Here is a 26,160-nt window from a genome sequence, read left to right on the forward strand (position 1 = left end):
GATAGGGGAACTCTAAAGACAGATGTCGGGTTCGGATCTTCTGGCCAGTAAATTCGCGCCCTTACCACGAGTCACCTCGCCTCCAGCTTCGTGATAGGGTATCGGTAGCTTTGTTATCTCCATTTCTGTAGATTGTGTGCCGGAAACAAAACATTTCCAAGTGGTACCATAGAATTTCGACTTTTTTCTTGCCTCTGGTTCCTATCAGACACGAAATGGTTACCGTAGTTGCTGTAGTATGTGCGCTGTGGAAACACCAGGGGACAGTGATTCGTCAAAGGTAGGGTTTCACAACAATTCCTATAGATGGAAAGCAGAAAGCTCAGTGAGCGAGATAGTATATCACCAATACTTATAAATCCAAACTGGTAGGCATCATCCCCGGTGTGCCTACGTGAACTGGCTGATGCTAATGGTTTGGTGCGTGAGGCTGGTGAGCTTTACGGAGGTTGTTGCGTCTGCGGGTGCGTTGGCCGCGTGCGGCTGAGCAACGTGTCAGCTCTCAGGCCTGAGGGGCCACCGCACCGCTGTCTTGGTTCAAGATAACTGCTACAGCAATGTCTGATGTGTTCTTCTCCAGAACTATCGATGACTGATAGTTTACAGGGATTAGCAATGCATGCTTAGCCTAAGCTTGTCAAGGGGGTCTAGTACTGGGTCAGCGAGATGGAAATTTGTATTATATGCGAGTGGAAACTTGTAAGAGTAATATGCCAACATCCCGACGGCTGCCTGTCTTGCTTCAGCGTCCCTATAGTGCGGGAGTTTTGACAATGGCAGTCTACTGTCATTAGCTTTTTGTAGTAATTGTTAGCAGTTATTAACACCGGAGCGAATAGTGAGGTTCACTGATCCGCTCCCGGAAACGTAGTTTGGTCTGCCAACGAATATCCGGTAAGGTATGGCTAGACGTCTAGACTTGGTGGCCATTGGCTGATACGGGTGTGGAAGATTGTCGAACGTCGTTGGAATTTGGCGGTTCTAACAATGGTCTGGTGGTAGTGAGGCTTCCGTGATATCAACGTTAAAAGGATAGATGAGCCATGGGTTCTTACGGACATCCGTGTCCGGAATATAGCCACCGGAACTTCCTGTGTCGACGGGGACATTGAATGACTTGTTCTCGGCAGTAACTTTAACAACGACTTCGATCACATCGGGGCGCGAATTCTTGCAGGGAACAGTGGAGAATTTCTTGGGCGGAGCATGGCGTTTGTCAACCGCAGCCGATCTAGATACTCGTAGTGATCTTGTCAGTGTTTACACACTGCTTCTCTAGCAGGGAACTTCCAGTGATGCATTTGACTGAAGTTGAAACTACGCGTTGCCTAGTGATATCCGAGTTCTCGAAACCAATCCTGTGGGGGGTGTACATTGGTTCTTGTATGATTGGGATTTAGTTTCAGCTGATGAAAGCATTATCAAGCCCTGATTTAGCTTGTTCTTGTAGCTTCTGCTATTGTTGGCTTGTGGACATCTGCTCCATACTTCCTGTGCGGGTTCATCTAGGCACACAGGCCCTACCGGCTTTGAAGCCACGTTGTGGCTTATAGTTTTAGAAATTGGTTCAACGTCTGTCAGGTTTCTTGTATGCAAGTACACAGAAGATGACGGGCTTAGGTCTTCAGTTTACTGTAAAAAAGTTCATGTATAGTGGCGATATCCGCGTCGCGATCGGTGACGTACTAAAAGGCATCGGAGACAAAGTGTTTCCCCAGGGGTTGAGACTAATCGCTTCTGTGTGCATTCTCTAACCCGAAGTATCAGTGGTTCAGTTGTTTTCGAGCGGTTGGTGGAGCGGGCAGGTTGCACCACGTCTATCAATAGAGTTGTATGTTAAAGTATCTAGGAACCTCGCTACGATGTTCCAATTTGTAAACCTTAGGAGAAGCTGAGCAGTAGCAGTGTAGATAAGTGAGGATAGATGACTCACTGTTTACGGCGCGAAGTTGTTGACTGAGGTCCGTATTCCGAATTCACCCTCGGATCTTGACTACTCCTGCGTAGGATTGGGCAACCCGACAGTATCTCAGCCCACGTACTTCCTTCGGGTGACGCAGCTGTGCATCAAAGGGGATTGACGACTATGGCGCCCAACCTGACGGTAGTTGCTTTCGTTCCGCGTTGTCATGTCGTGGTATGTTAGCGATCCTCTCGCCAGCATGAGTTTGGGTTCGAGAATCTTTTCGGTGGACGTTGGCCGAACCCACTTAAAACTGATTATCTGCCGCTTATGCGAAACCGATTCACTGCCTCTTACGGGCCTACAGACCATTACGTTATATACGTAGTGCGGCCAGTTGACGCCTGTAATACTACGGAGACAGCGGTGATCAAATAGCAGGTGACGTTTAAAGTATTTAGATCGGAGAGGGAGTTTCAGGAGTCATAGAGTTGGAGTTTTGTAAACACGACCCTTTAAATGTAGCGATATTTCGTGTGGCAAAGATGACAAATTGGTGACTATCGCTCCTGCCTTGGTCATACTTGCACTGACTCCATCTGCCACCAAGATAACTTACCGGCACAACCAATTTCATTTAGAATATATGGAAGTGGGCAGTTTTTGCACTTTGAGGGCGTCAACCACATGGCTAAACAGTTTACCACTAGCAGACGGATGTGGAAAAACCTGTGGACAGGTCACTGTAACGCGCCCAAAGTATAGGCCTTAGTGGCACAGAGGATATTCACAAACGTGAGAGTATTCCTCGTAGGGGAGCCCGCCCATCCATATAGTCGAAGGGTCCCTTGAATTCAAAGAATACCGACGGTATGTGTGGTGCTGTCCGGGTGATTGACGTAATGGGAAGATGCTACAGCACTCGCAACTTCCTGGTCAGAGTCCAATCTGGTGCTGTCGGCTATCAGTTTTTCATGATGAGGTCAAGCGTCTTAGAATCGTTGAATTTAGTAGCAATATTACATCTGGAGTGAAACTTGTACCCTACGGTGAGAGCAGTCGCTGTGGGTACCTTTTCGAACAAAAGTAGAATGAACTAGCGACCTGGAATGGACTTCGTTCCTCGCTTAGTTCAGACGTCCTGGTCGAGGTGAAACTAAGATTAACCACCGTCTTTGGATGACACCAGCCCAGCTCATCTGGACTTGCGGCCCGATAGCGCCTAAGGGTCTTAATCACAGGACACTGCCCAAGTTGAACAAGCCGAATAAAGACCTGGGTGCAGGGGCGTACGATCAACTTAATTGTTCAAATCATCCAGTCCAGCGGTTCTGATGTACTAAATTCCAAATAATATTCTTGATGAGCTCACTTCCATCAGATTTTTCAGCCCGGTTTTTTGTACCAGGTAAAAAATTTCGACATTCACAGTTGAATTAGCTTCTCCCAGCTTCAAGACCCATTGGTTCCACCAGGTTTCTCAAGCTGACTTTTACAGCTCTTCTGAGTGAGTTATGCTCGATGGTTTAGAAGGTATCACGTCTGTAGTATCGAGGATCGACGGCGACTATTCTGAAGTTCCTTATCTGATTCACCCTTTGAAGCACTCCACCCTAGTTCCCTTTCTTTTGAAAAGTGGCCGGTATATCCCGAGGATGCGGCTTTTAAAGCTTCGTATAGGCTAGTTTGATAAGAATTGCTTGTGGGTTTTTCAGCGACAAAATACAGGCAGTTTATTGCTTAGATCTTCCAATGGAAACGTATCAGAAAACTGCACCGTGCACGCACTGGATCAACCTGAGTGGTCCGGATCCGGCCTCAGTTGTCCATCAGTATAGAGGTGGTAGGTAGTGCGACGGTGTATGCTGATTCTGAATTCAGTACTATTGCGGAATAATTAGTGGTCGGTACAAAGCTGCAAAAGGCTTTTTACTACAATTATCTCTTGAGGCTTGTGCGGGCAGACCACCAAGTCACGCCCGTGATAAATTGAGATCAGGGTATCTTAATTCCCCGTTCTGAGTAGGAGAGGGGATAATCGTTCAGCCATACCCTTTCGGTGCCTAGCTGCCGTGCCATCCGAAGGAAGCATGAGGGCTTGGATGCTGCCACTTTGCCGAAGCCTAGACAGGGGGAGTTGAGAGGCAGAGATCGGGTTCGAACCACGGACCCTCCGGTCAGTAAATTCGCGCTTTAATCACTTGAGCCATCTCGCCCCCAGGAGAGGGGATAGATCCCGATAACTAGTAGCGTTCGCTGAATCAGGCTACAGCTGGTTGGCGCGTGTGCAGAAGCAAAAATGGGATGGCTATATTTTCGACTGGTGTGGATTCTAATGGAAGTCAACAAACGAATGGGTGTTTTTCACATTGATGCACTTGTGTAAGGAAGTCTCAGTCTGGTAGCTGAGAGCTATACCTGCACCTATGTAGCTGGTTGCATCATACGCAGAGACACTTGAAAACGGTTCTCTTATTCTCCTTCAGTGCACGAACCTGGAGCGGGTGGAGCCACTGCACTTCGTTGCATGGTTTGTGATCTGAAAAGCGCGACAGAAGGCAGATCGCTTGGTGATCCTGAAAAAGTCGAGGAAGTGCATACTAAAGGCCTTGCGTGTCACCCGCTCGTATCAATAGCAGAATGCCGTGGGTGAGAACAATGATTAACTGACCGTCAATGGCAAACGAACTATAGCCTATGTAGCACCAAGCTGAAGATCTAATACTCTCCTTTACAAGTGGTCATCCCAATCAGCAATTGTTTATGGTGGTGGTTGGTCACTGGTTACTTTGAGAAATTCAATATTCCTTACGTCACTTGCGGTCGCTCGCACGCGTTCCTAGTTTAAGACGTCATACTTGAATTATTCACGTTTAACAGACCACTGTTTACCAGCGAAGAGTTCCAACAGTACGGCTAGAAGTGAGCCTTCGAGTACTGACGTCTTTCAGCTTCAGCATATTTTCGGTGTCTAGCTGCCCTGCCACCCGAAGGGATTGCGAGAGCTGAGGTACTGTCAGGTTGCCCAAGCTTAGACGGGAGCAGTCGACGTGCTGGGGTTGGTTTCGAACGAGTGACCTTCCGTTCAATAAATTCGCGCCTTGACCACTGAGCACCATACTGGAGCTAGGCAGTAAGGCAGTCAGCAGTGGAAATAGTGGGGTATATATAAAAGTCATTTAAAATTAGGGAAAGGAGCCCGATCTGATGAAATTGGGACAACGTAGCGTGCTGACTGCGGCGGTTGGATGCAGCCCTACAAAGAAATGTTCCACCGCATTACGACCCTACTGCCTACAGCGGCGAGTTTTTATTGCGACTTTTGGATCGTGCTCAAGTCACTGCATGTCCACGCGAAAGAAGGCCACTCCGAAAGCAAAGCAGCCCATCTCAGGAAGGACTATGGTGTGACTGCGAACTGAGAACAAATTGCAGTTTTCCTAAGTATAGCACTTCATAAGCAGAATGATGTGCAACAGGCAGCACGAACCTCTGTAAGGCTGGCTGCATTATCGGCCAACAGCGATACCGATTTGGGGGGTCGCCCTCCAGCCAATCAACCAGCAGACGAACTCTGGCTTAGATTACTCACTCGGAACAATCACGTGCTTTAATCAATACTGCAGTTTAAAACGATAGACGACTTAAACAAATATCAATCAACCTCAATTATCGCAGAGCCACTAACGCGATAGTACATTTGAATATCCAATGAAGCAAGCAATGGATGATGTATAATGGCGCTTGTAATCTGATAAAAATCCCTGGTTTCGCACCAATACACTGAGTTTTCTTGGAGTGAAGCGGGTTTCTTATAGGCTTTTGGGAAGACCTCAGTTGTAATTGGAACGAAATTCACGCCGCCATTCACATGCAGGAAATGCGGCAGATGGGGTTTCTGAGTACCTGTCAAATAAGCGTTGTATTTCATAACAATCACTGCCGCTTCCCGGTGCAAGTCGTATCCATTCGGATGCTAAGTTCAGTCCTGCCGGAAGGTCTGTTGGATGTCAGCTCACATGTGAACATAGGGGAATCCGGTTGGATGCAGGAGACTGGAAATTGAGGAAGCTAGTGCAACAGAGCGGCCATTTCATCCCATACACTGAGGTTAGCTGTTGGTGAAGCCACGGAAGATAATGTTGGAAACTCCATACAGAGCAAGAAGCAGCATCCCAACCGTACGCCTATCCTTCATTCGACCCATCCTGTGAATTCTCAGTTGCTTTCAGCCCAGAGATGCCATATGGCCATAGGACCACAGAAACTCCCAGCGGCATTCAGAGTAGACCTCGCTTTGATTATATGGTGTAAACTAATTTGCGAACACACATAGTCTACTGCACAATGTAGCATTCTACATCGACGAGTCAATAGAATAGAAAGGAACAGGATGGAGATCAATTAATTAGTTTAACCTCAAAAAAATACCTGTTGGTTAGTTCCGTGAACCGTCTTTCACTGCACCATTCATTGAACCCATGAAAAAGTCAAAAGGGTGCTTCGACCCACGTGCATGTGGCAGTCCATCTTTTTCTGCTCACATCTGTTTGAACCACTAATGTCACATCCGATTCCACTGTGTAGTCCTGTGGTGGATTAAAGAGCCATTGAATTGAGAAATTTGTTATCGATATAGAGGTGCAACTTTGGATAGGAAGTTGTACTTATTTGTTTTACTCTTCTGGAATTTGACTGGCATTGGACCCTAACGTGTGCTCGCTACGTTGCATTCCGTGAGCTACAACTTTAAGGGGCGAGAATATTGTGACGGAGATTCTTCAATCATCGTTCAAAACCCCAGTTTGCTGTGTCCACATGCAACACACCAGTGTACATATTGGCTAAAATGTCATGCGTTCTCCAATATTTGGATTCCAAGCTCTTCCTGTTTTATGCAGTTATGTTCTATCTTGTCATCTTGTCCTTTCTGTTATAGCCACTCCAATATGTCTTCCCTCCACAATAATCACAATCCTAACACTTCAGTATCTGGATCGTCCGTTGTCTGTCCATCAGAAACCGCTGGACGTCACTGTTCTCGCTGTGTTTCTCGAGCTTCACTTGAACAGTCTACTCCAACGTCAGAACTGGCTACCCTTAATGACTCTGACAGGAATCACATTCATCAAGCCCGGTAAGCTTTGAGCTGTATATAAACTATTGCGTTGTTACATAATAGCATTTTTCAGGAACACCATCTACAGAGTTCTTGTGTATACATTGTTCCCAAGATCAGTCTGTCGCAGAGACAGCTTTCTCATGATACGACAGTTTGACAGACAGCTTTACCGGAAGATGTCCCCAGAGATGCTCGCAGAGTTATTACACCAGGCTAGTCGGCAGGTGGGGATCTGATGGATATAGTCTTCTGTCCCCTAGGTACGATAACTCATTCTTCAAAAGTTGGGTTATTCTGGTATTCTCACGTCAATTATTGCATGCTCTTGAGACCAAGTTTTTAGCCAGAGGTCTTTGTCAAGAACGCTAGTGTAGGGTTTTGATGTTTGGGTCTGTACATGTCCAGCTACCCAAAAAAGCGCTGTTTTCTTTTGTGAACCCTCGTGAGGCATAGACCTTGGCTTAGCAACGCAAAATGAAGAAGCCTGCAGTCTGCCTGGATACTACACCTCTTTGGCTAAGGCTTCCTATCGTTGGAATCCCCACGGTACGTGGCACGTAGCCGACGTTGGTGGCGAACCTGATGTCGATTCTGAACTGAATTCTATGCGTTACCATGCACTGGGTCTCCATTACGTGATGTGGAACTTGCTTGATTGATCCTACTGTCCACGTTGTACTTCGACGTGACACCCAAACGTTTATTTTCATGCTATTCAAAGTTGTAAGTACCTTGCGCTTGGTTGTGTTGTCTAAGGACAAGGCTTTTTGCATCGATTCCCACTATTCTTTTTCCTTTTAGCTGGAATATCCTACCCTCATTATTGTTCACCTGCATTTACTGGTGGTTTTTTGTTATCGGTAATGATGGTACTAATCAGCGCCAGTTGTTGGGGGATCGTTTGTCATCTCGCGACCACGTTTCATCAACGTTCGTTCAAGGTGGTGGCTTAGTTCACCCGTTGGGCATGCATGTCCTGGATATGCATTAGGTAGTAGTACAGTAATGACTCATGCGTAAAAGACCACTCCTGGTCCACAATCGGAACTTGAATGTCTATGGATTTTGACCTAGAAGGCCTGTATGTGCCTTCGAAGCAACCAGCTGCACTGTGCTAGAGACTGAACATGCGTTGTGTTTGTTTTTATGGCCTTCCGAAACAAAGCTTTCTTCAGTGCAATTTAATGTAGTCACAATCTACCGGTACTGTCCAGCCACGTCAGTGCACAAAATATTTCGCCTTTCCCCACACTCAGATCTTACGAGGATCACCAATTAGTGAGAGAAATTGATGAAAGGGTTGTGACCGTCGCCCCTCCAAATCGCAGTGAGTTGTGCTGCTGTTTCGCGGCAGGTCTTTTCTTTGCTCTCTGTTATTTGTCAGGAGTGTGATAGTTCTTCACCCAGTTTGTGGGCTTGTTAACTTGTTTAACCCAGCTGGCTTTCATGGTGGCCGACGAGACGCAATTGTTTACACTTAATCCTCTATTGACAATTGTTTATTGCTAGTACAGTCATCTTTCGAGATATCTTGTTTCATCGGTTGTCGTGGCTGTTGCATTTCGGTAACATTAAAAAATCCCGCTCGGGTTAATATTTCGTAATCTTTCATCGATCCGTCAAGTGAATAAATGCATATATCAACAAGCTGAACTTCTCTCTAGGGAGTTTATCACAGGAAGACAGATCTCGTGTCAGCCAATAGTGATCTCATGTGTAGTGTTGCTATGAGGGAAAATAGTCCTAGATCTTAGTTGTGTGCCAAAATGAACTCTGACATGTCCCATGCGATAAACATTCAATTGACAAACCCTAGCCTCGATTGTGTTTCCCTTTCGTACCGATTAGTGTACGAATGGCTGATATACTGAACGCCAGCGACTGAATAGGTCACCGGGGCTGGCTAGGGAATGCACTTTTCACCACCTCGAGCAGGGTGCCTGAAATGTGCACAATTAGCCCGTGTCATCGTTCACCTGGACGCTCGTGTTGCACAGGCGCCGGGCAAGGGACACACTTTCCGCCAATCGAAGCGAAGGTCAAACTCGTATCTCTGACCGACTATTATCCCAACAGCTAAACACATCCTTGAAAGTAAACTTTCTGGAGGGCGAGCGATGAAATCGTTCTCCGCGTAAGCTTCTCTTGATGTTCTGATAACAGCCTTACAATATTTTGATGTCCAAAGATATCTCGGTATGAAATTGAGTTTTCTCAAGGAAGGTTCAACCTCCCACCTGTCAACAGCTTTTAGTTTGACATCGAGTCATCTTTAAATTTTTATCAAGGCAATTAAAAATCCTCGGTTTGTCGTTGGAATTCCGTCGAAGTATCCCATAAATTTTGCTGGGAAGTCTTACCATAATGCGCTTATAGGTTTGACCGATTCCCTCAGTGAGCCCTGAAGAGATTCGCCGTAGATATCTAGTTTCTATTTCTAACGACGTCATATCATCTGATAAGTAGAACCCCTGGTTAGACAATAACTCGTGCGAGTGAAGTAATACATCGCTGAATAGAAAATGGTACAAAAAATCATTTCCCAATGCCCGACCTGTGTTTTCTGGTGATGCTGACCAACCACGACCGATAAGTTTGTGCTCAGAAAACACTTGTCTTGCATGCAATAACCCGGTCTGATTTACTCACTTCGTCACTGTCAATTTTCCTACTATTCATGATGCCGGTTGTTCTTTTTTTCCCTTGTTGCGTGTGATGAGAGGAAGTCGAATAATTATGGTAGTTTTCTTCGCCACAGACCTTCTCCTAACATCCTTGGAGGATACGATTTCAGTAAGCTGCAAGGAGCAAACTAATCTCTCAGTGGAAATCCACCTTCAGTACGGTTTTCATCAATTTGGGCGCAAAAGAGTGCGAAGACTCTAAGTTCCATCTGTAAGTGTCCTGTCAAAACCCCAGGCGACCAGCAGATCAGATAAAAACGCGCCACTGATAAGGAGCATAATGAGTTGATCTGGGAGACGAAATCCGCTTGACAAGTAAAAACCTTTGCGTCCTGTTTATTTAGGACCCGTTCGGCTTGTACCGGATTAATGGGGTGAGTATGGTTCCATATAGACAGGAGTGATTTCATCAGTTTGCTATCGTAAACCCCATATTGGATGATACAATTAGCTCTCGAAACGCGGGGTAAGTGCGTGCGACCATGTAGCGTTGCTTCATTTGGCGAAATACTGACCCCTTACCCAGCTCCGGTCATCCAAACGACCATTGACGTTCACATGACTCAGTTTCACTGGTTTTGATCTCTTGTGGCAAAGTCGGGCGTTTAGACTGTAGTCGAGGTCGCTCATCGCTTGACGACAGCTGGTTTTGGAAAGAAACTGGCTGGACTTGGTTGTCTAGGGTGCTCCTGTTCGAATGTCATTTTCTGAAATGTGTTTTGTTAAAGACTGTGGCCAGTTGTTTGGCTCATTGGTGAAAGGCTGCCCATGCGAAACTTTCTGAGGTCCCTCAATACCCCCAAAGCAAACGAGCACTGTTTGTTGAGTTTGTGGCCATGGTTAGTTGATTTCTTTTTGTCTATAATTTTTCTCTATTTGTTATTGGTGCTCTTGACAGAACAATGGACAAGGAGTGGAGCCAATTTCTCTAGCCCATTTATATTCATTATTAACACAAGTCAGTGTTATAAAAATTTCGAAGGACCATTATATCCGTTACAGTGTCTTCAGTGTAGTTCCTTTACCCTCCTCCTCTCACTCAGGTTCACTTGATGCTATCTTGGACCGTTTGGAGGATGCACCGCATGTAAGTTTAATATGTTTCGCGGCTTGTCGTGCTTGCATACCAACAATTAGTATGTGCTCTAACTTTTTCAAAGGTGTAATAGGAAAGGGTTTTTTTAACCCGCAATATAGGGAGGATCGCTATACAGTGCGACTGTATCTTGTGCGAGTTGTGCTCTACAGATACGTCTGACACAGGTTTGTATTACAGCTAAGATTTCTCGCCCTCCCTTCCAGCCTCTCGAGCATTTCCTGCACTTTTCAACACAGTCTGGAGTTCCCACATTAAGTTTCCGCACGGCAAGGCATCGGTTGGCCGACCTACCAGTTTAGCGATTGGATTCGCTGCCATATATACGTCAACTAGTGTCTACTGATTGTATTTCTTGGCATTTTGTTTGTCATCTGTCCAATCGGACTGTTCGGAAGCTGAGAACCAGGATGCTTCAGATGGTATTTTGCGCCACTGGACTGTCGAACAACCCACTGTTGGGGAGTTGGGTTTGTTTGAAATCCTTTGTATTACGCTCATGCTGCTGTTGGGACAGAACAAGTAGCACATGCAAAATGAACGAATTTAAATCGATCAAAGGTAGTTCGTCTATTAGCTAGTTGAGTGGGGGACTGTGTGCGACTGCTGTGTCCGCCCTTCATTTATCGCTGGGTGGACTTCCACGGTAAACTAGGTGACCGACCAGCACTACTAATGCTGTCCCACTCCCTGACTCACTGTCCGTGTCGCCACCCGAGACACATCTAGACCATCTAGACGGCTTTCGATGGCCTACCAAGTCTGTACCCCTTATCTGGTTTCATCAATCAAGGAGCGGGCGTCGCCTACAGATAGGCAAACAGACCAGTGTAGTAGCCGTATGTGTGATTATCGCTTTCATCCATTGGATGTACAACTGCCAACCGTTTGGACAGATTGAGACCCGAAAATATGCAACGAACACGTGAGGTTGTGTATGCATGGAGGTTATAAACCCTCAGGATCATCTTTAATTTGATCCCGAATTATTTAAAGAATCGTATCACTTTTCCTTTTGTTTCCACTCCAGACATCTTAGAAATGATGCTAAGATACGTTAGGAGTTACCTTAACCTGTTACGGTATGGTAGTCTACCATGGTAAGTAGCCACTAACAGATAGGGAATTGTGTTCTTCTTGTGGTCTTGGGAATAACGTGGAAGATAGTCCTAGAAATTACATTCTGTTTTGATCCGCACCGTAAGCAGTTGCTCTATTTTTTGCACTATACTGTTCATTCTCCAGGCACCTTCTGCCGCCATCCATATGGAAGATTCTTTGCTGCTCAATTTCGACCCCCTGTTAGAAAGATCCAAAGGTTGGTTTTCTTCATAGAGGCGCCTGATTTTCTTCGAAAACGTGTTTTTCTGGTAGAAGGTTCTTGTTGTTCATCTGGGATGTTTCTCGTTATACGTAGAATCAGTTATTTTAAATGTTCGAGTGGCCTCAGTGTGTGTTATGAGCTCCTCAACTTTTCACACTGCGTCACTTTGAGTTTCACTCGTGACCCATTTTATCCATTGTCAACTCATTATCCTTGGACAATGGCTTGTCAGCATAAAAACTCCTGAACTACAACCCTTATCCACTTGATATTCAAATCATTGCGTAATCCACAAAACGAGGACTTTTACGCCCAAAACTATTGATTCTTAGCACAAAGCTAGCTCGGAGGCAGATGGGTTAACCTTGAAAAAAACTTATAGTCTGAAGGACTACTACATCTATCAGCACTTCTGGATAAGACATCATTCTACCTACGAACAATCCACTGCAGGTCTGTGTTTCGAGAAATGAAAACATCGATTTGAACCTCCGACAAATCTTTTAATCGCTTAAAAAGGTATAACCTGAGACCAAAAACTGGGTTGATTATTAACGAAGCCCGCCTACTGGCTAAAAGAGGAAGGCTGTTCTCTATCGAGGACATCGACGAAGAATTCATGGGACATTAATTTTTTAGACAACATTATTTTACTTTACCAGTCTTTCTCGGGGAACGGATGATGTTGGCGAAAACTTAGTGTTATGAATAAGGTACTTTTAAGATTTCTACTAGCAGTCTTTGGCAGTTAGTGTTTTATGTACCGGCATGTCTGACACCTCACAAACTGGAATTCGATTTGTCCATGTTTGTATGCACCTCTGGGAGATATACTTATTGCGTTGGTACACTGTGACCGCTGACAGAACCGGTCGAAAACGGCCTATCTAGCGGAAGGAACTTTTTGTACGGTTGTCTAAATTCCACAAACTCGGATGTGTGTCAACAAAATATCCCCTCTTTATGAAAGAGGAGAGACAGTGTAAGTGATTATATATATATATATATATATGGATTCAGTTGCCATTACTTCGGTTCCAGAACAGCTGGAGCCCGCTCTATGTTAGTCTCAAGAGTGGCTTGACGGGGCCCGCTGAAAGTGGTTGCCATGTCAAAGTGGCCGGTGTATGAGAGTTTACTATATGGTTTCACCATGTTTTACCCGGCCCCTGTGTTGAGGCCTTAGACCGGCTTGCGATTAAAAATTTGTCACGGTGCTTTTCAACTTTTTACTTTGTCCCACTCAGCTTTGTGGGGTTGGGTTGAGAAATATAAGTTCCCCTAGCGGTGGAATCTCCACATTTCCCCTAGCATTTGTCCGAATAACTCATCGGCCCATGGCCACTGATGTGAAGTGCGATTTTATTCTCCAATACTTTGTAGACCAATGACACATTTAGAGATTGTCATCTCACGCTCCCTCTCACGGATATCGAAGGCTTCTCTGTCTCTGCAAAGATGGCAAATAACTCCCGTTTCTGACTAATGCGTTGTTATACCGAAGCTCGTTGTTCGAAATAGATGTTTTTCATGATGTCTGAAATAGGCGAGTTAAAGTATGCTCTCAGACTAGATAGTGTGCTGAACTTTTGGTCGAGCTTGCTAATTATAGAGCAAGAGATTGTCCGTGGACCTCTAGCAGGTGACCAAATTGATATTTTGTTTGGATGTTCAGTGGCTGAGCGGTCACGTTTGTTCTGAGGTACATGCCCTTGTTTTCACTCATTCGAAGACATTACCAGCTGAGATTTTCGTTTTCGTTTTCTTTTCAACAGTTCCTGAACACGTGTGTGACTGTGAGCTGTCGAATGGAGTTGTTCCGTAAGTCTTAGCGAACAACTGTTCCTCATCCTTTTGGTAGACCTAAGTCCTAGTTTTTAAAGCGTTCATTGTGATGCAGGTAGCATGAGCATCGAGATCTTTCACAAACAACTGCTTGCAATCCTTATCTGAAACGCCTTTGTCAGTTTGGACTGGGAGGAGGAGTGAACCGGCCAATTCACTCTAACCTTCTCTGGAATTAGCTCCCCTTGGAAATATCAAAGGCTGATCATACCGTCCCCTACACAAAGAACCATTAATCCGGTTAATTGGAACATCCTTCAGCCAATCGTAACTGCAGTACACTGTTAAGCACCTCAGAAGTCAACGTATGATGGCCCAGGACGAGTCTCATTTCCTCCAGTATAGAGGCTTCTCAGATACCGCCGCTGTCCGTTTTTTGATCGATTGTTGGTGAATTTCGATTCAGTGCAGAAGTACTGTGTGCTGCAACATTCCGCTCTCACGTATGCTTGGTCTCCAAACAGCAGCATCTTCCCCCTGTCCTCATTGGTTCAATTTGTATCCTATTATTGGTAGGAGGAAGATTATGGTAGTTACTGTTAGGGAGAAAGCGGCGATGCTCGTCGAATGTGAAATCGAGTCTTTCGTAATAGCCTTCACAAAGGACTAATCTCTAAGGGTGCGGGTGAACTTAACGATGCTGCAACAGCTTCCACCGTTTCGACGAATAAAGTGCATTATTGATTGTGGTGAGTGGATAACTCATGTGTTACCTCAATGGAAAACCAATGAAGGACGTGATTAAGGCAGAAGCCTTCAGAATACCTGAGGATTGAACCGATTACCGTACTATTACACAGCGTCTGTGGATAGTTATACTGCTTTCAAACATCGTAGTTTTCATAGTCTTGCAATGAGTGACGAACTAACAGGTATCGGCTGTGACGAACACAGCGTCTTGGATAGTTATACTGCTTTCAAACATCGTAGTTTTCATAGTCTTGCAATGAGTGACGAACTAACAGGTATCGGCTGTGACGAAGACTGAGGGCTGTGTTGGATATGTGCGTGAGAAGTCTAGTGTCGATGAAGGTTAAACTTAAGCTAATGTTGAGCGAATTCACTCAATCGGTCTTTGGTTTATGAGGACTTGAACCTTGCTGCTTCCAGAGTGATGGCATATGGTTTTTGGATATTCCACATCCAGGCAATCGTAGGCGCCTGTTGCCCATATAAATATACGCTTTGGCACGCGTTTCCACAACAACTTGCCTTTGGTTCTTCTGGAAAACTGTGCCACCCCTCTCCCAGCAATGGGGACTTCACATCAAGATGCGAACGACAGGGAACCCTGCTGTGGCCTGTCTGAAGGACTGGCCCCTGTTAGTAGGGATCTGCCCTGAAAGAACCACCGTAAATGAAGAACTCAAGTCTTTTTACACGCTAAATTTCATTTGATGAGCTTGTTGCTTTCAACATTACGACCGTGCAGTCAAAGCATTTGGAGGGTCTTTTCGGCCGTTTCCCATTTCCCTGACCCAACCGAGTCATCCACTTGTCAGCGATCGGTTATCAACGTTATCCGACGCTGCACAGGAGCGGTATGATGAATTCAGATGGAGTCTAAGCAAACTGTCAATAATATGCTGCGGCATGGCCTTCTTGTCAACATGGTGTACTGAATCACGTGCAAAATGAATCCAGTTGAAGCGACATAATGGGAGCAACGAAAAATAACGACGAATGCTATGGGAGGAGGAGAATCTACATGAGCCCTTATGTGACCAAAGAATAGAGTAAATTGTTTAGTATGGAACGGTGATACCCATGTGTTTGGAGTTTTCTGTGTCCTTACTTGTGACAGAAGACAGTTTGCGTGAAGACAACCGAACGGTGCTTGTTTAAGAATTAGCTTCCACACCATCTTTGATGTTTGTGTTGTCAAGCAGTCCACCGTCTTCCTCCTTCAAATATCAGTCAGCAGTTTCTTCACTTTAATGCCAATTAATATTGGTTACGGTACTTTGGTGAAAAGATATGATATATCCTCGCAACACGCACGCGTGACCCATAACGCAGCAAGACTGGCTAGAGGCCGTAGGCTTTTCCGTCAGCACTAGTGATTATCTTGGTTCTGTTGATAAGATCTGCCTTCCAAGCTGATACCCATATGACCCCTTCTGCCTTTGGCAAGACTGGAAGACGTGGTGGTTAACCGGTGTCAGTGGTGTTTATGTTGTTGGTTTTTACCCAGATTTTACTTGTCGTTTTAACCTTTAAGTAAAGTCAACCTGTGGGGAAAAACCGAGCACAATTGTTACATCCTTACTTGGAATCATCATCAGCATGCATCTCATAAAATCCTAAGAAGGTTTGAACCCGTGACTTTCCTGCTCTCACTTTCTCTCTTAATGCATTTGTGCCCTTATTAGGAGCCATTTAACCCACACCCTCTGTAACTGGAAATCATGCGAGTTTCCATACTGTAGTGGGGCATTTTCTGCATTGTGAATCTATGGAATGAATAAGTTCTAACGTCCACGCTCTTCCACATGCGAGCCTTATTTCAACATAAATGTTCTAGTTAAATTGTGCGTACAAGCACTTCAGCGCTCAATAAGCGTGCGCTAGAGAGTAGTTTTACCTAATTACGACAACTTCTAATCGTCCGTTAACCCGCTTCTACGTTCTGTTTGAACGAATTCGCTCGATCCTTTCCAATGAATCGTACCCAGTGATCCACAACAGTCATTTTCTCCGCAGCCTCAATACATGGATTACGATGACGATGGATGATCGAATTTCTCCGACGCCAGACGAACAGCCGTCCCTTCAACCGACTAACGTGGACAACGTGGAAATATTATCCGACACTCCTTCACCTAGCTCCCAAGTTCCTCCTCTTGCCTCAGGAGTGACTGCTTCAATTACTTTTTCACCTTGGATGCATCACAGCATATTGGACCAGGCTCTAGGCGGTTCCGATCGCTCACCTGAGTGGCACGTATCTCCTCCAGCTAGGGAGGTAGTCGAATCATCGGCGTCATCAGTGAAAGGCCATCTTCTCCGTCATGGCACTGAATGCCTGACAAATATCGATGAAAACACCGAACCTTCCATCTCGCCTAACTCGGTTCCGACACCATCTGATGCGGCTGACATGGACGCACTGGCTGTGCTGCTAGGACGTGTTAATGTTCATGACCCATCAGTACGGCGCGCTGATCAACCCAGTGATGATGCACTACACACGATGACTAATTCAGCATCTCCACACACCGCTACCCCACATGACAACGCTGGACGCACACCACGTACGGTTTGTTGTCCTTCGCTAGGTGCTTATGCAAATTATATATTGATTATGCCGGATGACATGAATTGAACTACTTGACTTACTAGAGTCGAACTTTGATCTGTTTCGGCGTATCATTGTATCAGTCCTCTCGTCACATTCCTGTAACGACCTTTGTTTTTATCGTACCTTAGATACAAAATCGGCGAATACCCCTTCGAGTAGATTCGAGGTGATACGCAAGTTAAGTCAGACCTTTGCTCAGTCTTTAGCTCCACAGTCATCGTCCCAGTCAAATACACCATCTTCCATGCACGTTCCTCATGACACTACGAAACTGCATAGGTCGCACCTCACCGAGTCTGCTCCGGTGGATCCCAGCTGTAGTACGACGCCGAAGCTAAACGTATCCAGTCGTCTATCTTTCGGCGGCATTTCGGGAATGGTTTCTCAGGTTGCTCGGTCTCTCTATGATCGTCTTGGTGGTGTTTCTGGTCTCTCGGCGTCAACAAGAACACCAACTCAAACAGACGTTGGAACGAATGCCAGTCCTATCGCCCGTGCATCCGCACACATACTTGAGGAAACAGAAACGGCTCCATCCGTATTTCCAGTTAGTGCCCATGACAGTGCACTGGGTGCGAAAATTTTTCCCGCGGATAACCCAGTTCCGTCGACCTGTACTAGTTTCGCACAGTCAGGTGACGAAGATGTCTGGGAGAGTGTGGATTCCATGAATGATCCGAAACCATCAGTAACAGACAGCTTTGCCAAATCCATATCAGCTTTCGACCAGGTGGTTGATATCGTTTCTGAAAACAAGGAAAACCTACAATTTCTCCCAGTAAGTGTGCATCATTTTGAATTATTTTTTACTTCGCTGGACCTACTTTGCACTATTCGCGATTTCGCACTCATTGTACGACAAGTGGTCCAAAACTCCCCCTGGATCGTCCCTAGCTCTCGCTAAGCTAATCTGCAGTCATCGGTGACAATTACTTAACAATTTTTGCTTTGGAAACCTAATCGTCTTTCAGGTGCCACAGTACTCAGTACATAGCAGTATTCTCGTTCATTAAGCCCTGTTCCGTTAGGTGGATGAACCCTTTCAAAACGAACGCGCTATATGCAGCTGGTATCCGATCGCTAACAGATGTTTGCCATCCGAAAACAGCAACCTGATAACAAGTCCTGTGCAGACGAGTGATTCCTGTGACCGGAACATTCGACTCTAGTTTGATTTTTCACTTGAGCAAAACACGCACGAACTCCTCTTCAGGGAGCCGATTTATCACAATTCGAAGAACGAAAATGAGCAAATTGGTCAGTAAATTTAATTAATTAATAATTAATTGTTCAGCTTTAGCACTCCTTCGGTGCCTAGCTGCCATGCCACCCAAAGGGAGCACGAGGGCTGAGATACTGCCAGGTTGCCCAAATCTAGACAGGGGAAGTCGAGAGGCGGAGGTGGAGTTCGAACCACGGACCTTCAGTTCAGTAAATTCGCGCTCTAACCACTTGAGCCATCTCACCCCCCCCCCACCAATCTAAATTGTCGAACTGAAAACTCAGATCACGTTTGGTTTTGATATGCTCCTCCAACAGTGAGATCTGGTAACGGTAGGTCCTGATACTATGGAAACCTGTGTGGAAGCAGACTGTGGTTCTTCGAGTTCACTTAGGGAACCCCTGGAATTTGTTCTGTGACATTGCGCTTTCTGGAAAGACAAGGTTAACAAAAACGCTGATGGATCTTGTGAACCGTCTTGTGAGCCTCATCATGTTCTGAAGTGGATATTTGCTGAGGCATGTTACCTAAGGCTACTGCGCTCCAACGCACCCTGTAGTGGTATTCACATACTTTGACACTCCTGAGAAATCATTTGTGGGGAGCGATCCATTGTTCTGTTTCCTGGGGAGGCCATTGCTGTCTAACGAATGATCAAGCGAGAGCAACTAAATATAGCTTCTCTAGCGGGTGTTCTTTTCAGAGAAGCAGAGCCCCAAGTTACCGTCCCACGGATAACGGCAAAATGTATAAGGGGAACCTTGCAATTAACTTTGTTCCACTCTGTGATTTACATTCTCTTCTAAATGGGGATTTAACACTGAAATAGGCTTAAAAAGAACAATCAAAAGGGTTTTTATAGGAGAAAGGAGGGATTGACGACAAAAATCTTTCCTACCGCTCTGCCACTGCGTTTTGCTATCAGTAGTTTTCACATTCCAAAACGACTCAAGTTCGTTTGGTCAACGACTGTTTCTTTCGACTAAGCTTCCTGCTTTAAGAGGTATGTTTTCAGTCTATGAGTTCCGAAGATTTTCACAACTGATACATTGTGGCATTCTTAACAACCGATTGGTTGAAATACAAAATTAGACTCACTTTTTTATATAAATGATAGATGGGCCGAGTTTCACCCCGTAAGTGTATCTATGATATTTATGACATCATCGTTTGGCTTACTACACTGGTGGCCACTGTAACAGCTCTGTCTTTCAACAATCACCACCCCTCTACCTTTACCTGCGTTTAACCGTTACTTGTTTTGCCTTTGTCCAGTGCGGTAGTATTATCGTATAGAAGCTGGCAACATCGTTGATGAAGCTGGTTACAGTCACATGATTTGATTTCTTCACCGCTATGCTCGCACATCGCTCTGCTAATCAGTTTTACTTGTGTCTAGTTGCACACAGACGTACCCACACACCCGTTGTACGTGCGGTGTTGAACAAAATTGTTTCTTTTCTGTCTATTTATATGCACTTCGGTGAACATGCACCCACTACTTAATGAGGTATGTGTTAAACTAATAGGTTATCAGAGGATTATTAGAGCTCACTGAGCTCCATTAGGTTGATCTCCGCACAGACTGCTGGTGTTGTAAACTTGACGGAGCACACTATCCATAAGGTTGCTGAAAACTGTTCAACAGCTCACGACCGATTTTACCCTTATTGAGACTTATCAAGTAGGCACATTCCCCACCTGTTGGTTCATTCTGTTCGCAAAATTGTGGTCCTTCTGTCTTGTGCGAAATTATTAGCTCGGCTTTATCGCATCCGAGCCAATCTATCTTTCCACACGTTTGAAGCCCTACTCTTTTGAAACAATACCCCTGTCTAGTTTAGACCCGATTAGCCGGGTAGACAGAACTGCTGTCCTGACAACGGTCTTAGTCAGTTCGGATTTTCTGGCTCTTGTAACCCGCCGCCTCTCGATTGTCGGAGCCGCAAACTCCTCACGACTGTTCGTCGGCACTCACAGGTTCCTGTAAATCAACTCATCGCCCATCAATGTCAACCAATAGAGGGTGATTACCACAAGTCCACATAGCCATCCTTATTTAAACCGAGCCAAAGATCGAATGAGTTAATCCATCGATTCAAATTGGACAAGAGGCGAGATACGCAGTGTAAGTGTCCACTTACGGAACGGTCCTGCACACTCAAGAATCACCTAACTTGGCGCCAATGCACTCAGATACTTGCATATTATTTGATCGGTCTTCGGAGTGCCCTACTTCTGGTTTCAAGCCCTATCTCTCACCGTGGTTTTGGTAACGAAATAATAGCTCCTCATATTCATACGTGGTTTACTACATTATTCTTCCTCCCCCGACAAAGACTGAGCGAACTTTTCGTGCATTCTGTCCAATTGCCAGTAATATGGTTATCCTGGGTTTCTTGTTGACGTGATCTGTCACGTCCCTCGTAGGATACGCAAGACCTCAACTGTTGCTGAACTGGCAACATCCGAGATGAGTCGGGCAGTTGATGATAGAAGCCTTTTTTGAAAAAACAACAACTCAATTTCTTGGCGTAAATGTGTTATCTCCACGCCGATAGGTTTCCGGTTAGCTAGAAACCAAAATAAAAGTCAGGGTAGTCAACTGACTTCCTCATGATTATTTTCCCTAAATGGAAATGGAAGATGTTGCCAGAAAAAATTGGGCGCACACGTGTTTTCTCATATTGCTCAGTTACAAGCAGTTTCAATTTCCCAGTGTAAAACAACGGAGGCACGCTTTGAAAGCAGATTGGTTCAATTTTATCCCATTATATACACAGGCAAAACTCATTAGGTATACGCGATAAGCGTATCAAATGGTCTTAGGAAGCGGGAACTCTCCGATAGATGAAGTACTCACGCCTCGTAGGCTGTGCTGATTAGAACATGTACTCCGCATGCCAGCAGACTGTCTACCTCACAGAACTCTTTCCACCCAGTCTAGTAAACTTAGTTGAGTGGACAACTGCTGCCTCCTTGGATGGGGACCCCCGGGACTCAACTCATCAATGGTTGATGACGCTCGCGGAAACGGCCCAATCGCGCAGTCAGTGGCGCTCATGCACCGAAGCTATCGCCTTCAATGCGTAGCTAACCAAATATGCCGTTGCCTCCAAGACCTACCTGTGTAACGGTGATACTACTGATGGGGAGGCACGCGAGTAATATGTGTTGTTCGTAGAATTTCGCTTTGCGTCTGTTGAAAAAGGGAGGTCTATTGCGGAATTCGTGGAGCCACTTTGTAACATTCGCTTGGATTTGACCGACGAATGAGTGGAGTCGATGAATCTCCAGGAAAGTTCAATAAGACTCGTTCGGGAGAAGATCTGTGTCCAGTTTTTGTAACTAAGATGCAGATTAGAGTTTTGCTTCCCTGTTCAATGGTCTGTAACCGGTCAGCTGGCATTTCCTAATAAATAACTCCGCAGTGAGGGCCTTCTCCCTTTCACCTGTATATCCCACACTCCCACTTCCCGCTGCTCGAAACTAGCAGCTGGGGCCATTGTGTCTATGGTACACAGTTTATAGCTGATAAACTGATCGACTTATTGTCAATACGAGTACTTCGCTTGATTTGCGATGTGCTCCTTGAGGCATCTGTTGTTCCTCACGGCTCCACCAGAAACTGCTTTCGACTGAGTTTAATCTAAGCTGTCACATTCACCTGCATCCGCCTCTATGAGATTTTCGAGCTCTTTAACCGTGACTCTACTAGTGTAAACACCAGGATAACTATGAAAGCTCAGTTGCAAATGAACCCGGTGTTGATGTGAGACGCGAATAAAATTCAACTGAATCTCTCGTTTGCGGATGTGTTGAATGAATGGGCTGTGACTTGTGCCAGGAAAATACTTTGTTGTCTCGAATATTGTTCCAAATGAAAAATGAAACGGCCTTTGTGCGGCAGATTCATTTTAAGGTTACCATAGACGAGGGATTCAGTCGAGTTTTTCGTGTTTATCGCGACCCACGTGCGATTCGGTACTGAAGTTTGAAATACGATCTTTGGAAATCCGTGAACCAGATCTACTTGATAAGCCCCGAGAAGGCCGAAACCAATAGTAAACTGCCCATAGGTCTCATGGACCTCATGCCTATCGCCATATGAGGGTAGCATATCAAGCTTTGCTGTTTATTACCCGTCTATATGAACTAAGTCATTGGTTATTTGGAATAGACGAATAGTACATTGACTTAAATGGACACAAATACTCCTGTGGAATACAATTGGATTGCTTCTTCCCGTATTTTGGCATTGGCGGATTTTCAACTTCCGCCATATCCTTTGTTACCCAGCAGTTTTACCTTGGATTGCGCCAAATTTTATTTAACTCAATGGATGATTCCTCATCTCATTAAACACAACACTGACATGCATTTCGCTCAGGTAACTCAGGCAGTATTTCATATAGATCTGAACATTGTCCTGCTTATCCACTTCAGCTCCTTATCTGGTAATGCGTTGGTGCTGATGACATTAAGCTCGCCTCCACGTCTTATTCTAACTTGGCACGTACTGGTCACTCTGGTTAAACCTTTTGGTGTTAACCAGACCGCTGATAGCATGTCACCTTCTGGTCAGGTGCTTTTAAGTGAAGCAGCTAAACCACATCGTCACGCTGTGGTGAGTCACTGAACTTTTTTCATGCTGCACGTGGCGATGTCATATATGCTCATCACCTAGCCTCCCCCCCCCCACATACTCTCAGCTAACTAAGTGCTTCGATACATCGGCAGCAATCGATATCAATTGAACCACTTCACCAATTATACCAATCAGATTTGCGTGCTTCATTCAACTCATACGTTTTGTACTCATTTTCATGGTACTTTGACACTTCACCTCGTGGATTGTCACTAACTTCACATCAGCTGCACTTGGCCTCTATTTTCTGCATACTAACGACACTTATCCAAACACCTTCTACCCTACCGTCCGCTGTCTGAATAACTCGTTTATTGACCACTCAGTACAGAGGTGTTGTTTGAACTATATGTTTGTCTCATTCCCAGCCTCCCCCCCCCACATACTCTCAGCTAACTAAGTGCTTCGATACATCGGCAGCAATCGATATCAATTGAACCACTTCACCAATTATACCAATCAGATTTGCGTGCTTCATTCAACTCATACGTTTTGTACTCATTTTCATGGTACTTTGACACTTCACCTCGTGGATTGTCACTAACTTCACATCAGCTGCACTTGGCCTCTATTTTCTGCATACTAACGACACTTATCCAAACACCTTCTACCCTACCGTCCGCTGTCTGAATAACTCGTTTATTGACCACTCAGTACAGAGGTGTTGTTTGAACTATATGTTTGTCACATTCAGTTTATTCCTATGTTTGGCGTGCTAGGCATACATGTGTATATGTTCGTCCTGTGTGTGAGAAGCATGGTGGAAGCACATTGTTCCGACCCAATCCGATCAGTATCTGTCATAGCAAAGGGCTATTCACGAGAGAAACCAAAGAACATCTACCTGTAGCTCTCAAATTTCTTGCAACAATTCAGAGACAACCCCTATCTTGTTACCCGGAACCGATGACCAGCTGTCGAACAGTTTTTCCAGTCGTTTACATAGTACCGCACGGGGAGAGCATACTTCAGTGTCTTGAATATCGGTTCAGTCGGCGGTTTTTGTGATGCCTATCCGGTTGTGGAGCAACTTAAGCGAGTGTGTTTCTTTTTTCTCTTCTTGACACCACATTGACTGCAATATACCGTTTTTCTGAAATGAAGTGGAGTTTTAGAAACTTTTTAAAAGGTTGTGCCAATTAAACCGCTACGTCTTGCTCAGTAGCACGTCATTATTACTCTGCGTCACGTACGGGCGTTTCCTCAACCGACCACATGACCTCGCGAATTGTGGATGGTATTGGGATGCTCGGTATTGCCCTCACTAGATATTCACATCAGTAACGCCTCCCCGCAGCACGCATCTTATTGCGAAATTTACTGGTTCACTGAGTGTTTTGTGATACGATTAGTCCAATGTTAGCTTTAGTCCCAATAAATCTCAGGTGACATTGTATCTGCCCCGTAAGAAGGTTGGTGAATGCACGGTTCCCGTCATCTGTGTTTTCTTCACGTCTATACCGTGCAGTTTCCAGTTATGATTTCCAAAAGTCACTCTATTTCCGTAGACCAAAACAAACACTTCATGAAGTATATCTTACTTTCACACAACCGAGAGAACACTGATGTTCAAAACGTTTCGTTACCTTTAGACAGGGATTCGCACACAATGTCACGATTTTTCTTAGTCCTATTATGTACTGTTTTTTTGCGAGATACCGTTTTACCTATCAAGTTAAATAAGTGTGTGTGAAAGTGTGATGTTGTAATTGTTCGTTGTACTATAAATCTGCTTTCACGGAAGTTGGGCGACAGCTGATTTGAGTAAAGGATCAAGTTCCTCCATGGAGAGGGTCTCTCCCTACGTTTCCCGGGGCCGCGTAAGGTGCGGACAAATCGCATGGCAACTGAAAGACTGGCAGATCCGGGTGTCAAGAGTCGTCTTCTAGAGTCTCTTCCAAACGCTCCACCATCAGATGTGAACTCATTCTTGGACGAGATTGCCACCTCTTGGCACAGTGCTGGGAAATTTTGCCTGTGGCACGACCCGACTAGGCGCACTTAAGCACTGGATATCGGACCGAACGGTGGCACTACTTAAATCTCGAAGAAATATCCCAGCCGTGTCCGAACATAACCCGGTGCGAAGAGCCATCAGACATCAAGTGAAAGTGAGTCTGCGATCCGACCGTGAACTATGGTGGACACAGAAAGCCAAAGAAATGGAAGAGGCCCAGAAAGCCGGTAATACCCGGAGATTATTTCAGTTAATCCGTGCGACCGGTCCCCGGGAACCACCTGTGAGCGAAACCATCAAACATCCGAATGGAACGACCATCTCGAACAAAGAAGAACGCCTCGACCGGTGGGCTGAATACTTCGAACAACAACTGTCGTGGCCACCAGCCGGCACTCATCTAGAGCTCACAGGTGCAGTAGAACCCTGAATGGTGAACGTGGAACCACCTACGGCCTCAGAGGTTTACGACTGCATGTGTTCTCTCAAGCGCCACCGAGCTCCCGGTCCGGATGACCTTCCACCCGCACTGTTCAAAGACGGGGTGAAGTCGTCAGTCAGCGCTTGTCCGATCTGTTTGCTTGTATTTGGGAAAAGGAGTCTATCCCAGACAACTGGGGAGAATCGGTGATAGTGCCCATTTTCAAAAAAGGCGCGCGTAGTGAGTGTGGTAACCACAGGGTGATCAGCCTGACTCCGGTTGTAACGAGACTGTTGGCGTCAATTGTGCTTCGTCGCCTTGAGAGAGATACTCGAGAGCAGCAAGGGGGATTCCAGCCTGGTAGGGGTTGTGTTGACCAAATCTTCACACTGCATCAGGTGCTAGAACAACGCCATACGTATAAGCGACCCACGATTCTAGTATTCCTGGATTTCCGAGGCGCATTCGACTCGGTTGATCAATCTGTTCTTCTTGAGACGCTTGCCCACCAAGGAATGCCCCGGAAGTTTGTAAACATCATACGTTCTTTGTATTCTCAGACTTCCGGACGTGTGAGAGTGTACGAAGAGCTCTCCAAAAGCTTCCGTACACAAAGCGGTGTCCGTCAGGGATGCTC

The 26,160-nt window shown here is 45.4% G+C and overlaps 2 protein-coding genes across 2 annotated transcripts in view; one reads left to right on the top strand and one right to left on the bottom strand.

The window, feature by feature from the left end:
- T265_15534 (hypothetical protein) overlaps window positions 1-26,160 on the top strand; it is a gene marked incomplete at both ends in the record, with an annotated part of 56,041 nt that overhangs the window by 18,466 nt on the left and 11,415 nt on the right. Inside the window, 7 exons of the mRNA XM_009178528.1 lie at window positions 6,805-7,040; window positions 8,282-8,352; window positions 10,753-10,796; window positions 12,051-12,123; window positions 13,872-13,950; window positions 16,678-17,228; window positions 17,404-18,053. Coding sequence (XP_009176792.1) covers window positions 6,805-7,040; window positions 8,282-8,352; window positions 10,753-10,796; window positions 12,051-12,123; window positions 13,872-13,950; window positions 16,678-17,228; window positions 17,404-18,053 — 1,704 coding nt within the window. The remainder of the gene's footprint in view (window positions 1-6,804; window positions 7,041-8,281; window positions 8,353-10,752; window positions 10,797-12,050; window positions 12,124-13,871; window positions 13,951-16,677; window positions 17,229-17,403; window positions 18,054-26,160) is intronic.
- Window positions 982-26,160, bottom strand: part of T265_11775 (hypothetical protein) — a gene marked incomplete at both ends in the record, with an annotated part of 51,483 nt that continues 26,304 nt past the window's right edge. Inside the window, 4 exons of the mRNA XM_009178530.1 lie at window positions 982-1,231; window positions 1,934-2,060; window positions 4,399-4,479; window positions 17,788-18,021. Of these exons, the coding sequence (XP_009176794.1) occupies window positions 982-1,231; window positions 1,934-2,060; window positions 4,399-4,479; window positions 17,788-18,021 (692 nt within the window). The remainder of the gene's footprint in view (window positions 1,232-1,933; window positions 2,061-4,398; window positions 4,480-17,787; window positions 18,022-26,160) is intronic.

This window comes from Opisthorchis viverrini (genome assembly GCF_000715545.1).
Source record: "Opisthorchis viverrini unplaced genomic scaffold opera_v5_576, whole genome shotgun sequence".
NCBI classification, from domain to species: domain Eukaryota; kingdom Metazoa; phylum Platyhelminthes; class Trematoda; order Opisthorchiida; family Opisthorchiidae; genus Opisthorchis; species Opisthorchis viverrini.